This window comes from Solea solea, chromosome 17 (assembly GCF_958295425.1).
Source record: "Solea solea chromosome 17, fSolSol10.1, whole genome shotgun sequence".
Classification (NCBI taxonomy): domain Eukaryota; kingdom Metazoa; phylum Chordata; class Actinopteri; order Pleuronectiformes; family Soleidae; genus Solea; species Solea solea.
In genome coordinates, this window is record NC_081150.1 from 7,049,005 (window position 1) to 7,067,087 (window position 18,083).

The 18,083-nt window shown below is 41.0% G+C and overlaps 1 protein-coding gene and 1 long non-coding RNA gene across 4 annotated transcripts in view; one reads left to right on the plus strand and one right to left on the minus strand.

Annotated features, from left to right (window-relative positions):
• The window catches only part of LOC131443332 (1-phosphatidylinositol 4,5-bisphosphate phosphodiesterase beta-4-like), a 62,836-nt gene that overhangs the window by 35,165 nt on the left and 9,588 nt on the right, over positions 1-18,083 (plus strand). For both annotated transcript variants that reach the window (XM_058612861.1, XM_058612862.1), the window contains exons 5-26: positions 576-656; positions 2,441-2,500; positions 5,706-5,849; positions 9,462-9,541; positions 9,638-9,691; positions 9,781-9,862; positions 9,969-10,069; positions 10,551-10,608; positions 11,502-11,610; positions 12,514-12,724; positions 12,841-12,934; positions 13,108-13,187; positions 13,286-13,370; positions 13,457-13,547; positions 13,642-13,737; positions 13,977-14,113; positions 14,993-15,082; positions 15,166-15,310; positions 15,558-15,642; positions 16,182-16,306; positions 17,322-17,373; positions 17,924-18,026. In XM_058612861.1, coding sequence (XP_058468844.1) covers positions 576-656; positions 2,441-2,500; positions 5,706-5,849; positions 9,462-9,541; positions 9,638-9,691; positions 9,781-9,862; positions 9,969-10,069; positions 10,551-10,608; positions 11,502-11,610; positions 12,514-12,724; positions 12,841-12,934; positions 13,108-13,187; positions 13,286-13,370; positions 13,457-13,547; positions 13,642-13,737; positions 13,977-14,113; positions 14,993-15,082; positions 15,166-15,310; positions 15,558-15,642; positions 16,182-16,306; positions 17,322-17,373; positions 17,924-18,026 — 2,163 coding nt within the window. The remainder of the gene's footprint in view (positions 1-575; positions 657-2,440; positions 2,501-5,705; positions 5,850-9,461; positions 9,542-9,637; positions 9,692-9,780; positions 9,863-9,968; positions 10,070-10,550; positions 10,609-11,501; positions 11,611-12,513; positions 12,725-12,840; positions 12,935-13,107; positions 13,188-13,285; positions 13,371-13,456; positions 13,548-13,641; positions 13,738-13,976; positions 14,114-14,992; positions 15,083-15,165; positions 15,311-15,557; positions 15,643-16,181; positions 16,307-17,321; positions 17,374-17,923; positions 18,027-18,083) is intronic.
• LOC131443334 (uncharacterized) lies at positions 14,107-18,056 on the minus strand. 2 transcript variants are annotated; one of them, XR_009233602.1, is made up of 4 exons: positions 17,928-18,056; positions 16,979-17,114; positions 15,739-15,833; positions 14,107-14,751 (listed from the first exon to the last, which is right to left on the minus strand). It is a non-coding gene; the product is annotated as an uncharacterized LOC131443334 (long non-coding RNA). The 2 variants fall into 2 exon arrangements; XR_009233601.1 differs by lacking the exon at positions 14,107-14,751 and having other exon boundaries at positions 15,304-15,833.

Genomic DNA, 18,083 nt, shown 5'->3' on the forward strand with positions numbered 1-18,083 from the left:
TATACCAGCTGATGTATACAACAAGAATGTAGAGCTACTGTGTCTGTGTGCAGTAGAATAATCAACATGCCGAAACAATTCTAAAAGCTTTTCAGGCACATGTAACGTTCTTGAGAGTGCTGAGAGTTTGTCTCCTGTTTTAAATGCACAGCACTGTGTGTTACAGTCAAATGATGTTTGCATTCAGCAGTTGATAGCTGTCACATTTACTTTAGCTTGTGTTTGCCTTAGCTTTAGGTTTCGTAGCCTCTGCACGAAACGTACATGGGCTCATATGTTTGTACTTTGCATGTGTGTAAACGTGTGTCCTTTAAGCAGACAGGTACTTCTTGGAAATGAGTTAGTGCTATGCATTTTTCTGGTAGTATAAGTCTCTCGTGTGTGAAATAAGTTGACTGTCGAATGTTGTGAAATGTCAAATAAAAGCTTGTGGCTGATGAAGGGTCATGTCTTTATTTATATATGTGTGTGTGTGTGCGTGCGTGCGTGTATATATACACATACATACATATATAGATATATATGTGTGTATGTATATATATATATATTTTTTTTTTTTTTCCCCTCCTCTGCAGGACCCGTACATGTTTGAGCCCAGCTGTCATATGAGGGTGGATGAGTATGGCTTTTTCATCACCTGGAAGAGTGAGGGAAGGGTAAGTGTCTTAACACTCATAATTTATAAATAGAACTAGGGCTGTCAATAGATTAAATTAACTAATTAATCTCACATTTTGAAATGTGTTCATTTAGATTAAATGTTTGCTTTTCTTCTAATGACTAAATGAATGAGCATCCAATTCATAATTAGTTGCACATTTGTTTTTTTGACAGTGATGACAAAGGATCCCAACTTCAGTCATTGTCAATAAAGTGTGCCGTGACACCCAAGTAGTTGTCCTATTGCATAGAACTTTTGTTTTATCCCTGGTTCCGTCATGCATCTTTTTAAAATGAAACCGTCCGCCAAACATCCCTCACCTCTCTCTATCTTCAGTTACTATCTCAGTATCTGACCGACTTCAGGCAAGTGACTGTTTTGCGCAGATCATTTCTGGCTTTCATGTCAGAGGTCAGCGCACGCCAGAAATAAACAAACTTGCGCTAACTGCGTTAAATTACTTTATCGCGTTAACTTTGGCAGCCCTTATATAAACACATGTTACATTCAAACAGTTGTCAAATGAGTTCACACAGCGCTGATCAAGCCTTCAGCTCCTCAAAGAAGCACCTATGGAAGCTTTCACAAGTTCATTCTACTGCTGTTTAATGGGATAAATGCTTCTTGCCCACACTCACCCCTGTGCTGCCAATTTATACACATAATGCTGCCTCAGTCAGGTCTGATAGCATTCATTTTTTAGTTTCTATATGGAGTTATTGCAATGAATAAACTTAAAGGGTCTGATAATATAATGTATGTTAATGTACAGGAGACGGTATCTTGAAATGTCTTGGGGCTTAATATATAAAATAGTTAGAGAATGAATATTTATACAGCTCACTGTTTGACTTTCAGAACTCAATATTCTTTAAGCCTCTAATATAACAAAGGACTCAGAATATCCACGCTGTTGAACTAAAGCACACAGTACCTCTGAAACTAGTTTCACTGAAACATAACATTTTACCAGGTAGCGGAGTCAGAGCTGGTTAAAGTGTATCTATCATTAGCATCACATTAATCAGCCAGTTGATTATGTAGTGAAGCCAAAGGCAAATCTATTACTGATGATGTTTCTGATGTTTTAGTGTAAGATGAAAAAAAAGCACATTTTAATGACCCTGTACAAATCTCAATCTCATCTTCAGTCCAATTCTGGTTCCCACATGTCGGCCAGAATTATTCTTACGCCACTTAACTCTTATGACGTGTTCAGTAGCTTTGGAAACACAAATGCAGTGGTTTGTTTGTCTGTGTGTTTGAGCACAGAGGGAGGCAAATGGCTCAGGTTTTTTAAATTGAAAACCCATGTAAATGTACAGTTTGATGGAACAAAAATTAGCTTTTAAGGGGCTTCATCAATGTCGGGTGAGGAAATGTTATAACTTGAAAATTCCTTTGATCTACCCACGTCCTTGGTTTTGAAATGGTATTAATGGCAAAACCTGTTCAACAAACAAACTGTCATCATCATCATCATCAGGATGCAGGGGATTGAAGTTGATCCAGCAGAGGTTTACTCACAAACATTAAGACTTCATCACTATTATAACCACTATTTTTAATGTACTTAAGTTAATTTTAGATGTTGAAAAAGATATTACTCATATTAAGGTCATATAATGTTTAGAATGAATAACTTCAGGACCTGAAAGGTGTTGCTGCTAATGAGATTAAGACATGTTTGTCTTTTCACCCGTCTGTCCCCCTTACTTATTGTCATCCCCTCCTCCCTCACCCTCTGCCTCCCTCTCTATCTGTGCATCTCTCCTGCAGGAAGGCCAGGTGCTCGAGTGTTCACTCATCAACAGTATTCGTGTTGGCGCCGTCCCTAAGGTGAGACCTAAGGAAAAACAATTTCCTCGCTGTGCCTCCACAACACTGAAAGCTCTCTGCTCATCTGTACCCATCACTCAGTCTCCTGCTGCCACGTTGATAGTCCTGGTAAAATCTTAGGAGACTGAAACGTCAGACGTGTTCGTCATCCTTTAATTAGCCCAGGCTTCAGCGGTGCGTATTGATCGACTGACTGATCTGGGACTCTCAGCTGTGTTCTCACCGCCAAGCTTCTCTGTCTCTCTGTCTCTCTCTCTCTCTCTCAAATATCAAATTCACCCGGGGCACTCAAAGAACGTAAACATGAAATATTTAACTCATCAATATTTATACAAGTCTGGCTGGGTTTGGCTGCAGGTTGTGTATGAAACTTTTTTTTCCCCTCCTCCAGCCTTGGCATGTGCTTTTGACCCAGAGAGGAATAATGAAAAACTGAGCTTCCAGCCCTATTATGAAGGACTGTCAAAAAAGCACTGGGTTAAGGAGTTCACTCCATGGGATCAAATACGACTTTCTGTCTCTGTCAGAATTGCTTTTCCTTTTGTGCAAGGGAAGTGATCCTGAAAAAGTAAAATGCTCCGTCATCGTCTGCATGAATCTGTATTTTCAGTCAGTAAGTTGATATAAAGCCACACACGCACACACACACACACAGTGTGTGCTTACCTGCATGAGGATAAAGGATATTGATTTGTGTAGTTTAGCTTTGACAGTGACACATTATATCGCAGCATCATGGTGACTAAATGAATAATGAAAGCTCTTACAGGAATATCCATGTGCCTGCTTGACTCTAATTAAAATGCAAACACATGAAGCCACTTGAAGTCAGAGATCTGACAGAAGTCACTGGTGTGTCTTTTGTACACAACCTCTCTGTGTATGTAGTGTCGACAGCAGGTGGGGATCCGTCTGCTGCTTGGTCCTCTGTATGGACGTGTGTACATGTGTTAGGACACGTATACAGGCAGTGGCGCCTGATTACCATTTGTTCAAGCGCTGCTTGCTTTTTCCGTAAGTAGCCGCCTCGCAGCAACTGACAGCAGGGCTTCTCCTCATAGGTTAATGTGGTTACACGAGCTGGGAGAACTGTTTCACATAATCCAATGAGGGAGAAAAGATGAATGGCTCTGGATGATCGCTGGCTGGGTTTTTTAAAACAGCAGAGCCTGATGCCTGTTGCTGTTAATTCAATCAAGTAACCAAAAATGCATTACTATCTTCAGGGTGACGGTGGTGCCACACTAAAATCTGATTGGAAAGATGAGCGGAAGATGTCATGCTGTGTGTTTGGTAGTGAGAGAATGTCTTAGATTTACTTTCACTGAGGGTTACTGTCACCTCTGAGGGTTTCTGTTACCTCTGAGGATTACTGTCACCTCTGAGGGTTTCTGTTACCTCTGAGGATTACTGTCACCTCTGAGGATTACTGTTACCTCTGAGGGTTTCTGTTACCTCTGAGGATTACTGTTACCTCTGAGGGTTACTGTCACCTCTGAGGATTACTGTTACCTCTGAGGGTTACTGTTACCTCTGAGGGTTACTGTTACCTCTGAGGATTACTGTTACCTCTGAGGGTTACTGTTACCTGAGGGTTACTGTCACCTCTGAGGATTACTGTTACCTCTGAGGGTTTCTGTTACCTCTGAGGGTTTCTGTTACCTCTGAGGATTACTGTCACCTCTGAGGATTACTGTCACCTCTGAGGGTTACTGTTACCTCTGAGGGTTACTGTTACCTCTGAGGATTACTGTCACCTCTGAGGATTACTGTTACCTCTGAGGGTTACTGTTACCTCTGAGGATTACTGTTACCTCTGAGGATTACTGTCACTTCTGAGGGTTACTGTTACCTCTGAGGATTACTGTTACTTCTGAGGGTTACTGTCACCTCTGAGGGTTACTGTCACCTCTGAGGATTACTGTCACCTCTGAGGATTACTGTCACCTCTGAGGATTACTGTTACCTCTGAGGATTACTGTCTGTTACCTCTGAGGATTACTGTCACCTCTGAGGATTACTGTCACCTCTGAGGATTACTGTTACCTCTGAGGATTACTGTTACCTTTGAGGATTACTGTCACCTCTGAGGGTTTCTGTTACATGTTACTTTCCTCAGATTTAGTAGGTTTTAATAATTCATGAAGATTCATATGCCTTAAATCTTTAAATAAGTCTAAAATACAGCTGATATTTCTACTTGTAAAGTATTTTCTTCTTCTTTCAGTTGCTAATTTTTGTTTTTTATTTGTGGGAACATGAAATGATTATAAAATTTTAACCAATATTGAGATTGTTTTCCCCCATGTATAGACCATGTACACATTATTTTGAATTCTCATTAAACACGTCCCATATACAAGTTCATTCTTAACTTGGTGGCCTTCTGGGTAAAGTCAATATACCGACAGTAAGCTGGCCGGTTTTTCTGAGTTTTTAAATGTTCTCGTTCAAAATCAGTTTGCTGGTTATTAAATTTGTCATAATAGATTTTTTTTTATATAAATGATCCACTTTTAAATCTGTTTGTCTGCTGTCTCCTATTCAGTCATTGTTGACATCACAAGGTCAGAAAAAAACCTCTAAAGATAACAGAAACCTGCGTTTGTCAGAATCAGACCTTGTAGAGTTTTGCAGTGAAGCTTGTGTCAACAATAAAACCAAACATTTTGTGCATCGCAGTGTTGTGACTCACAGAGTCTCAACTAAATGAATGAGTTCACGTCCTTTTATTGGCCCTTTCCACAACTGAATTTACAGTATGAAATGAAAGTGTTCCTCACCACTTAACAACAGTTTGGAGCTCATTCACCGTCATCTCCATCAACATCCAGCATTTAAACACATTGAAATCTGAACTAAAGGTTTAGCAGCTGTATTTTTTTTTAAAAAACATAGTGTTTAACCTTTCTGTGATGGATAAGTATTAGAGCTCCTGTTTCTTTTCATTTCTTAAGCTTTACTCCTGTGGTATATCATACCTTTTAAAAGTAAAAGTACTTTAAAAACAAGAGCGTCTCCTAAACAGCAATAAACATTTTCCCAGCTCTCTGAGCTTCTCTCCCTTTGTTTTCTTGTCCGTAACTGTTTTACAGCATTAATACCAGACTGCCTTTAGTGTTACCTCTGCTAACTCCTGTTTTACACTCCGACATACCTTCTTTTCTTACTCCACGTTTGTTGAACTGATTTTTCTCCTCCTCAGGACCCAAAGATCCTGTCATCCTTTGAGGCCATTGGAAAAACAGAGTCAGACTTGGAAGGCTGTATCATCTGCATCTGCAGCGGCACAGACCTGGTCAACCTGAACTTTATGTTCATGGTGGCAGAGAACCCCGACACAGCCAGGGTAAATAACACACGCATACACTGTATTTCATTACATTTAATAATTTACTATGTGAAATGTCACCATGATGTACTGAAGGACAAATGTTGAGATAACGTTTATTTATTTTTCACGTGTTAAATTCAAAGTGAGTGCAGCTTTGTGCAAACAGCAGTCTTTTTTGTGTGTGTCTGCAATACACACACACACACTCATATACGCCCTGTTTGAATAGGTTTTCTTCTTAGGGCACAACATTGACTTCCATCCATTTGGACAGCCTAAACAAAAATGATAACTTTTGATAACCATTATTTTAATTTTCACTTGATCAAATGAAGAATACATTCAAAATCCTGGGTTTGTTTAATTCACATTCTATTACAGAGTGACCAGTTATTTTTATTTATTTATTTATTTCGATTTTTCAGATCTCTTACTCATAAAACGTGTTATAATTAACAGAAACACAGTGAAGAGCCGTGCAGGGCTTTCATTTTTGTTTGAAGGAAGTGACTTTTTTATCAGTTCTATTTATTTTTATCAATCCCAACTTCCTCTGTTGTTGTGGGAATGAGACAAGTATCTCAGATCCACTGTGTGATGTTCAAATAACACATTTAATTAAATCATAAGTATGGTTATGAGGTTCTGCCTCATTAGGACCATTTGTTGGTCTCTTTTATATAAATATGCTACAATCTCCACACTGCTCCTCAACATAAGATTCAGTTTAGGTCAACAATTACCTGTACGACCTTGGTGATTAACAAACAGTGAATGCTCCTATTGCCGCAGTTTCCACAGTACCGTATGTAACATAGAGGCTAAAACACTGTCATGACACAGTATGTATTTGAAGAAACAAGACAAATTGGCTCGGTTAAGGTTTTATATGCTCACACCTACACAAGTTAGAAGTGTCCTTGGTTTATTCTGATAAGAAAAATAAGCTTTTGAAATGACTCATCCTCCTGTTTCACCTCATCTCTTTCTCCTTCCTGCACTCCTTATTTTTTCCAATTCATGTGGGGTTTTTTTTGTCTCTCCTCTCTGACTCTCACTCTCACTCTCTCTCTCTTTTTTTTTCTACCCACTCCCACCCACAGGAAAAAGCTCTGTGAGAAATCTGACTGGCTGATTAAATAGAGAAAGAACTTTCTCTTCATCAGTTTCTCCCTCCTGCGTCTCCTTCTCAATCATCTCCTCCTCGCTGTGTGTTTTTTCCTGACAGATGAGATCCCTTCCTCCCTCTCTGTCTCGCTCTCCCCCATTTGCTCGTTCCCTCACCCACTCGTCCTAATCAGCAGACATTATTATTGCACTTCACTGCTGGCAAACTCTTAAACCCTGTTCACTCGTGTTCCTGTTCAGCTCATAATATAGTTTTCCCCAAATAATAATGCAGTAGTGTCAGTGGCGGCACAAGGGAGAGTTTTTCATTCCGAGAGTTAAAAGTTGATATTCATTCAGTGAACAAATATTCATTGTAAACTAATAATCCAAAGCAAAAAAATATCCGGTCATTCTTCTCTCAATTCTTTCCTTGTGTGGCTCTGACTCTCCAAGACCCTTTGTTCCCATGAAAGACTTAAATCTTTTAGTGAGAGATTTATAGCTGTGTTTGGCTTTCGTAAAAAAGCTTTTATAAAGCAGTGCACGTGTGCCGAAGACTATTTTTAGCTGCAGATTTACATCCCTTTTTATACTAGTATGCATGGTAGCTGGGTGGTATATGAACTACACTGCCCACCTGTCCGTTCATGGTCTTTGGACAAAGTACAGTATCACCATCCTTTGACTTTGTGGTAAAGGTCAAGAAAGCTTACAGGCAGCTTTGTGACAAAAGAAACTGGATGGATGGAAGAAAAACACTAAAATCCAACCACTGTGTCTTCTGTAAGTGACAAATCCTCTGCAGGCCAGAGGCTTGGCAGTAATTGAAAGACACAAGGCCAAAGCAAGAAAAAACACTTAAACATCTTTTCAGTCAGAGCAGTTTTTCTCCGCCTGAGGCTTTTCTTCTGCCAGATCACTTCAATCAATCTCCAATAAATGACAAGCAAAGAGTTATTGATGAAAACGAATGGCAACTGTATGTAAATGTGAAACAGGATTCATCATCCACATTTGTTAATGTTTAAGGGCATTGTTTAAGTAATGAGTTTTTGAAGCCCACTGGAGCTGACATAACACAGCTTCACGTTGTTTTAATGAAAAGTACAGGACTGTGCAAAAGGCCTCTGACAGATGGGGCTGTTTATGTCTTCATTTTGGGAGAACTATATTGGTTACACAGTTGGAGAATGATTTCTTTTGAAATGAGCTGAGTTATCAGCTTCATAGTTCATAAATGGTCTAAAAGAGGGGTGTCAAATGTACGGCCCATGGTTCAGAATGGGCCCTCCAGGGGGTCAAATCTGGCCGCAGGATAAATTTTTTTTTCAATATTTTTCAATTTCAGATTTTCGTCTCCCTTTCTAGATCCACTATGATCTGTAAGTTGTACTGCACATGTGTACATCGTAAACCTAGGCTTGGTAAACAATGTTAAACTTTCAGGTTGTTCATAATATGCTTTGTAAAAAGACACTAAATAAAGTTGGATTGGATTGGACTTCATTAAATGTAGAAAAGATATGGAGTCCTTGTTGTTTATAGGTTATTATGCTATTATTTTACTGGTCTGGCTCACTTGGGACCAAATTGCGCCATATGTGGCCCCTGAACTAAAATCACTTTGACAACCCTGGTCTAAAATAACTGTATCGGACTAATATCGGTCTCGGTAGATTGTTGAGTTTGTGATATTGGTATCAGACCCTACTTTTAAAAGATGTAGTTCCCACGAGAAGCTGCTTGTGTGGTGAGAGGTGTTACAGATGCTGATTGCACTCTCTGGAGAGTTCAGTGCCACGAGCTGCCAATAATATTCATGCAACACACACACACACACACACAGAGTACCAGATACACACCGTCATCCCCTACAGTTAAAAACACATTAATCCCTGCTATTTCTGTGCCTTCCTAACTCACACACAGGTACACTAGGACACCTCAACACCGTCAGTAAATCCCAGCATGAAGCTGGCACAGGAGACCTTGTGACATGACGGTGTCATTTACATCAGCAGACTCGCAGTCACACACACAGCTTCATGGACACCACATGACCAAACACGCCACCCTCTGCTGCGCGCTGTTATCTCGTTGAATGCTTTTATAATGATGTCAGTGATAATTTAGTGGAGGAGAGACTTTGACGGAGGCTCACAACTGTCTGTGGTTATCGTCCTGTGTTGTTTCTGTTAACGGCGACTGCAGAACATCGGTGTAGAGTTACGTGGACGACTTCTTCCCCTAGCTGTTTGTTTACTGTCGCTGCTTGTAGCCTTGAAACAGCACAGTGTGTTTATCACTGTGTGTGTGTGTGTGTGTCTGTTCTCAATTGTCCTGTCACAAACTGGGCTTTGTGTGAATTAAAATGCGATTCATTTTCTTGTGTTTATTTCCCCACAGACACTCGTTTCTAAGCACAATATACACTCTCTTTGTAGCTGTGTGTATGTGGGCTTCTGCTAGTCACTGTGTGTGTTTGTGTCTGAATACTTTTATGTGTTTGTTTTGCAGAAGTGGATTGAGGGTTTGAGATCAGTAATTCACAACAGTAAGGCCAACAATGTCTGTCCAATGACCTGCCTGAAGAAACAGTGAGTGCATTTTGCCGCACACTCTCCACATACAGATCTTTATAGTGCTTTTCAGTTGAGTTTTTCTGTAAATGTTTGTGATGATTCTCATTTTAGTTGGATGAGAATGTGCTTTGTGACCAACGTGAATGGGAAAATCCCTGTAAGAGGGTGAGAATAAACATCATTTATTGATATTATTGTCTACCACTATAATTCCGCTGTTCTGAGTTGTGACTAAGCTGTTTCTTCTCTCGTAGTATTACTCGGACGTTTGCATCGGGGAAGACAGAGAAAGGGATTTTTCAGGCTTTGAAAGACCTCGGCCTTCCCAGTGGAAAGGTTAGCGCACACTGAGTGGACACTGTAGTGGTCAGATGGGATGTTATTTGTGACTCATGTCACAGTTCTCATGATAACTAATGCCCCACTTGTCTCCCGCCCTCAGAATGACGAGATCGAGCAATCAGATTTCACCTTTGACATTTTCTACGCGCTCACACAGAAGATCTGTCCTCGCACAGATATAGAGGAACTCTTCAAGAAAATGTGAGTCCCCTGTGAAACTTGTCTTAATAATTCACAAACATAATAAATCTTCCAACCAGACAACTTACACATGTAGCCCTGCACTGCCCCTGTACCAGTGTGACCATGTGGCTTAACGGAACAATGATATCCACTGTTAAAACACCCCCCCCCCCCCCCCCCCAACCCGCGCCCCCCCAAGTGTGAGACGCTGCATCTTGTTGAAAAATAATCAGGACAAATGTTTCTGCGCCTGCTGCACTAACGATGTCTGGACAGCCTAACCTGCTTCCACAATTCAACATGAATTATGTTCAACCCTAATGATATTCAAAAAAAGAGTTTTGATTAACATATTGTTACTAAACAGTGTGACATTTAACAGTTATCCTCTTTAATGACTGCTGCCTAATTTTAACTGACTGTGTGAATGACTGTGAGGGTGTCTATTATAAGAAGCATAACATTTTGTTTTGTTTTTTCCTAATTAATTCCTTTGCAGCAATGGGAACAAAACTGATTATTTAACTGTAGACCAGTTAGTCAGCTTTCTGAATGAAGTAAGCTCTTTATCATTCATTAACTACTCTGTGTATTTGGCTTGCCCGTGACCCTGTGTGCAACTCCCCTGCTTTCCATCCCCCCCCCCCCCCCCCCCACTCTGGGTGGAAGTTGCCCTCCAGCCTGGACTGCACATCAGCCGGCCCGCATTCAAACTCCATTAACGAGACGGACAGAATGTTGAACTTTGGGTCAGCCTGCAAGGGCAACTTCAACCAGATGCCCCATTCTGCATGCCCACCCTCATCCTCTTCCTCGTCTCTACCGTGGCTTGCCTTCCTCCTTTCTGATTGGTGTTGCTATGGCAACGGGAGGATAGAGCTTTTCGTTCTGTTGTAGCTTCCTGCTTGGCTCATCTTGTTTCCTGTTGTCTGTCTGTGGTCTGTGGCTTTGTAGCTGAAAACCCTGCTTGGTCCGTCCACTGCGCAGTCCTGTGTGCGTTGCTTCATGGTCAGTCCTGTGCCTCACGCTCTGGACCCGCCTTTAGACCCACAGCTTTATTTACATCCACTCTCACCTTACTTATCGAGTGGGCAGTGATGTTGTTTTGCTAATGTAGAGCTGCCTCGAATCCCTCCCAACATGTATGATTTCTCTACCTTGAACTGATCGATTGCATCCGTTTGTTTGGCTCATGATTTCCTGTGCATATCTGACCATGAGGTAATGTTTGTTGCATCCTGTTTAGATTTAAGTGCTTTTTAGTTTAAGCCCTGATCAAGTTGTTATGGCAAATTTAAGATTTATTTTAGTCAAAATAAGGACGTTTAGAAACAGGAGTGCTGTTAGTACTTTGTCCCATTTTGCTTTAAACCAACCTCTTGTTCTGTCAGTGAAGGATGTTTTGTCTTCGATCCAGTGGATGATGTATTTGTGCGTGTCCTCTCCACAGAACCAGCGTGACCCTCGGTTAAATGAGATTCTGTTCCCATTCTATGATCCTAAGAGAGCCATGCAGATCATTGACAAGTATGAAAGAGATGAGCAGCTGAAGAAAAAAGGTAAAAAGGGAGCGAGGTGGTTATTGTAGGCTCTGCTGCCATCTGCCTGTGTATCTGTGAAACTGCAGTATGTCACACCGTTGGCATAAGTAGTTCTCTGCTGATGTCTGGTCAAGTAGTCACATTTTGAACTTATTTTAAATGTCACAAATATCCAGTTTATGACAACATTTTTTTTATAATTTGTAATAATCACCCATTGCCGTTTTTTTGTTGTTTTTAAGTCAAATATCAGCCTTCTCTTTACACATCAGTGCTTATTTTGTAGTTCAGTGATTGAAGTCTGTGATGTACATATAGTATATTGCACTTTATTGAAAGGTTCAAATACTGGTCTAACTATTGGCTTGAATATCGACATGACTTGTTTAGAAACTTTTTGTTACTAGATTTAAATTCACTCACTTTTGAAATTTAATCTATTAAATGCCACTGGAAAAAGGTTTTTAAAATTAATTCACAATTAGCTCAGTTTTAACTCGAGAATCACCAAAACTGTCAGACTGAGATTACAATCCCAGATCTAGACACATTTCAGCACTTAAGCATCCCAATGATTAGATTCTGCTAAATAATGTGTAGTTGATACAATGGAAGTGTTTAGTGTCGTGCTGTGGCGAGTAGAGCCGGTGGAAATACGCCAAAAGTTTATATAGACTCATTCTTTCAACTCAACAACTTCACAGATGTATATGCATTTTAAATTTGCATGTTTCTCATTGACCTGATACACGCTTACCTCAGACTGAATACTTCAATTAAGGCCAGGATTTCCTAACCTTATTTCCTGTAAATGGCCCCATATTTGCAAACTCTGGACAGTTCTAATCATAATAGTTAGAATTTAAGGAGTGTAGTTTAAAACCACCAACTGAGCAATCCCTTGTCCCCTCTCTTGCGCAGGTCTCATGTCCAGTGATGGGTTCTGTCGGTACCTGATGTCAGATGAAAACGCTCCGGTTTTCTTGGACAGGCTGGAGCTGTACCAGGAGATGGACCAGCCACTGGCTCACTATTTCATCAGCTCCTCCCACAACACTTACCTGACAGGCCGACAGTTTGGAGGGAAGTCCTCAGTAGAGATGTACCGGCAGGTTCTGCTGTCTGGATGCAGGTACATGAGAGTGACACACATTGTTTGCATTATAACTATTAAATATGCATGTACATTATGTTGTGTGTACATTAGGGGGTCCATGTATGTATGCAGTGTGTTTTCTCTCCTGTCAGATGTGTGGAGCTGGACTGCTGGGACGGTAAAGGAGAAGACCAGGAGCCCATCATCACTCATGGCAAAGCCATGTGCACAGACATCTTGTTTAAGGTGAACACACACTCACCCGAACTCCAGTGCTGCACATGCTCAAGTGTTTTACTCCCAACTGATGGAAGTCTGCTTCTCCTCATAGTGTGTGTCCTCCCTCTAGTGTCGAGTGCATGGCATTGCATTTTTCATGGCTCCATGATTTCCTTATTTTTCTCCTCCTCTTCCCACAGGATGTTATCCAAGCCATCAAGGAGACAGCATTTGTCACCTCGGACTACCCTGTTATTTTGTCTTTTGAAAATCACTGCAGGTAGATGTGCAACGCACTGTGGTATTGTATGATTTAGCAGTAATGTTTACAGCGCACGGACACTATTCATTGTGTGTGTGTGTGTTTTCTTTGACCAGTAAACCACAGCAGTACAAGATGGCTAAATATTGTGATGAGCTCTTTGGGGACTTTCTCCTCAAACAGCCTTTGGAGAACTATCCGGTGAATACTCTGATCTCATCCAACAGTATTTTATTACAAGAGGATGATGATGATGATCTTATTTAACTGTATGTATATGTTCTCAGATTGAAACTGCACGCCCGTTACCCTCTCCAAACGATCTCAAACGTAAAATCCTCATCAAAAACAAACGCTTGAAACCTGAAGTGGAACAGAGTATGTACATAACTCATCCTAGTGAATAATTAGATATATCAAATGCCTCTGACTTTGATTCTTGTGTTGTAACATGTCTTTGTCTGTCAAACAGAGCAGCTAGAGGCCTTTAAGAAACACATGGAAGCAGGAGAGACTAACACTCCTGCCATCATTATGGGAGAGGAGAATGAAGAAGACACAGAGAACGGTGAGCTAAATGTTTGTGTGGATATTTGACTGAATGTGAAATGGTGAATACAGTTTCTCACACGGCTGCACACATAGCTTACAACATATCAAAAAGTGTGACAGGACTTGCAAAGTCGTTCATAGCTTTAAATCAGATTTCATAGTAAGAATAAACGTTTCAAAAGTGTTACTTCAGTTGTACACATTAAAGGAAGAAGACAACAAATATGACAATATTAATAATGTGTTTGTGTGCAGGAGAAAAAGAGGCTGAAGATAAGGACTTGAATCCAGAGGCTCCGAGTCTGTCAGAGGCCATTAGTGTGAAAGAAGCCAACAATGTTTCCCAGAGTAACGCTGTCAGCAAGAGGAAAGAGAGCAACAGTATCAAGAAGGTGGGTTGGACCTTGGATTGACCATCACGCACACTGCAGGTGTGCCAATCTCAGCTGACATAGGCACACCTGGACAGTTCGCCAGTATAGTGACAAGTAACCATTCACATGTTTTTGGGTTAGGGTTTTTTCAATATGTGAGAGTGAATGGTTATTTATCTCTATGTAGCCCTGCGATGGACTGGCGAACTGTCCAGGTGTAACCCGCTACCAACATGCTAACTATATGCAGAATAGCCCTTGCTCCAAAGCCACTACACCAACTGTCTGGCTGCCTTTTTCGTCGCATTTGGGCCAAATATTCTTTGAAGACTTGATCTGGTTGAAACACCAAATATTGGGCGCAAATGGAAAAAGATAAAGGTGGCCAGACAGTTGGTGTAGGGGTTAACACACCTGCCTTTGGAGCAAGAAGACCTGGGATCGAGACCCAGTCTGAACAACGGTCATTTTGAATGTAGTTAGGTGGGTCACACCTGGACATATACAAACAACTATTCACTCGCACATTCCTAAAACCCCATATTTATGCAATATGGGGACTGTGAGAGTGAATGGTTGTGATCCCATGTCAGCTAAGGGCACAGCATCCCCTGCAACAGTTGGTGAAAAAAAATCTTCTCTTGCTGCATCACCCACTGCAAAAAAGTAAAAGTAAACACCAATTACAATGAGGCGCATAAAAATCTAAAAAACTCACTCTCATATTTATCAAATAAAATCATTAGATTTAATAATTGTTGGGCTGTATTTTTGTGAGGTTTTCATTGATGATAGGAAGTGACTTTGTGCACCTTCTTATGTTTTGTGAGAACTGGATTTGTGTTAATTTTTCACATTTACATTAAATGCAACTAACATGGCAATGTTTGTATTCAGGCGCCTGGCGATGATGAAGTGACAGAGATTTCTGAAGCCACAGACGTCACAGACATCTCTGAAGTGTCTGATCAAGACAATAACAAGAAGGCAAGTACACATTTGCCTCAAATCGCTGCTCATCTATGGATCCACACATTTGTTTTACAACAATGAGCTTCTGTCCTATGCAGGTTGCAGAGGAAGCTGAAGACTCTGAAGAGGCTCTGATAGCTCAGTACACTTACGTAGGAGCCACCACTAACATCCACCCATATCTCTCAGCCATGGTCAACTACGCACAGCCTGTCAAGTTCCAGAGTTTTGATATGGCCGAGGGTGAGCTTTGAGTTCCACCTTTGCTTCTTCTATGATCATATTGTTTAGTTAAACATCCAGTAATTTAGAACTGACCTGAGACTCTAATCCAAAATAATCCTGAATATTATTTTAGCATTGTAGGAGTTCAGATCAAAAGCTAAATATCTAAAGCTAATGTAAACTTTAGAATCTTCACTTGAAAATTGCTTGTTTGTTTAGGTCAAAATATTAATTCCCTGATCTTTTTCCCCCCTCTTTCTCTCAGAAAGAAACATCCACCATAACATGTCGTCTTTTAACGAGTCTGTTGGCCTGGGTTATCTGAAGACTAATGCCATAGAGTTTGTCAAGTATCCTTTGAGCTGTTGTGAATTCAGTCACATGCACATTTAGCAAGAATTGAAAGCTTAAATATTAGGCGTAAGTTTAATTGAGGATTTGCTCACATGCTGAGGAGGGATAGTGAGGAGCTGCCGGGCAAGAGCAAAAGAGGACATGAGTGATAGGACAAGATCAGGACAGATGATCCATTGTGGAGAAGCTGGAAAAAAAAGAACACAGATGTGGAAATGTTTAGCAGGTGTAATGATGATAAGAAATAAGACTCAATGGTGGGTAAGGGCTCATGATTTCAGCCATATTTTGTTTCCACTCTGCTGCTGTAGAGGAACTAAAGCCTCTGGAGGCTACTGTGACTTGGTCTGACCCACACACGCATATGTCCCCTCTCTCGGTCTCCAATGGGACTGCAAGACCCAAGCTGTTCACACTAAAAATAGCCCTACAGCCAGTTTGATGCAGATACACTTCAAACCATACAACTGTGCTAGAACAGACATGCTCTTCTCGTCTTTTTAAAAAAAAGAAACTTTCCTGAACGTCAGTGCAGCTACAACAAGCGTCAGATGAGCCGTATCTACCCCAAAGGAGGTCGGGTGGACTCCAGTAATTACATGCCTCAGATCTTCTGGAACGCAGGCTGCCAGATGGTCTCACTCAACTTCCAGACCCCAGGTACCGCAACATGCAACATGGGACCTCTGACCTCAGTATCACGAACACACGTGCATTTAGACACGCAAACCTTTCAGTCAACCCTTTGATCTAAGCAAGTGCAGCACACGGTGAACTTCTGACCTCATATGCATTATGCATGTGAAATCTGGAATAACATGGAGCCACTAATCAATGCCTAATATAGATATATCAAGAACAATTTGAACTTAAAGATCCAGTTTTGATTCACTTCAAAGGGTAGTTTCACCCTTCAACACTTGGCTGGTTTCTTATGCCAATAGATGGTCAAAGTGCACCTTAAACTTCAGTCATTACTGTGTACACTCTGTGTTTCATGACAGCAACTGCTTGAAGTTCCTGAAGACATTTCCACTCTCATCCTGAAGGCTTCAGAGGAGGCCTTTGTAGATGAGAGTCAGCAACTTCTTTAAGAAACAAGTCTATTTGCCTTTGAATCCTGTCCTGTTCACAAACATCTATCATTTGGGTGGAGATGTAACTCGGTAGGCTCTGTTGTGATGATGTTTACCAGTTTTAGGGGTGTGTTTGGCTATTTGGTTGGAACACACTGTCACTATGAATCAGATAGAGGCCAGTGACTTAAAGTCTCTGCATGATTTTATGTAGCATCAGGTTATGCAGGCACTCATAACAGCCTTTACCACTTACCTGTTCAGTGAGTGATGCCTGTTGTAAAACAGCTGCTGTCCCATGGCCAGAGGCGAGAGGGTTCAGACCATATGGCTTGCTGGGAGCAGAGCATGTGCAAAGTCAGAGGGAGGGGGTCACACGAGAAGTGGAGCATCTGTGATAGAGGGATAAATAGTTAGAGGAAAGAAAACAGATGTCAGGGGAATGTAAAATGCCTTTCTTTCTTCTGCCAAGAAAAGGCTCCACAGAAATACATGAAAACTAAGTCATTTTTTTTTCCATGTTGTGTGATACAAAAACCTCATATGTGTCAATTCCTAAACACCACTAATTCTTTCTGCTTTTCCTCCCTCTTTTTCAGACCTCGCCATGCAGTTGAACCAGGGAAAGTTTGAGTATAACGGCTCCTGCGGGTGAGAACAGCTTCTGACTCGTGTCCTGAACTCATTCTTATCCCTCACTTCTCTGCCCCTCTCTAAAACTCATCAATTAAAGCTTGTCACATCTCATTAGCGGTTGCCAGAAGCGACCGTTGCTACCGTCTACGCCGAGAGCCTACGAGTGTTTTGAAGAAGCTAGCTTTATTTGCTTCCGAGGCTCTCTGCAGTCATCTATTTCTCCGTTGCTCCACCATTGTCTTTGTCCCTTTGCTCTAAAACTGTCCCTGAGGGCAGAGATTTAACTGCTAATGCTGTAAATCTCATATGTGGGGAGATGGGGGCTTTTACAGAAACCCATCATGACTAATGTCACAATGATGGCCCCCTGGTTATCACAGAACTCCCACACACAAAGCCTTAGTATCTCCTTAATTCCAGTGGATCACTGAAGCTAAAAAAGTATTTTAATAATATCAGTAACTCTAATTTTTACATCATTGTTCCCATTTGATCTTCAAAGTAGATTAACTCTACTGTATATGGGTGTCCCTCTGTTTATCTCCTGTGTGTGTGTGTGTGTTAGGTACCTGCTGAAGCCTGACTTCATGCGGCGGTCAGACAGGATGTTTGATCCTTTCTCAGAAACACCCGTGGATGGTGTCATTGCTGCAACCTGCAGTGTACAGGTCAGCTCTTATAAGTCATCAAGAAAAACCTGTGAACAAAAAAAACACTGTATTTCA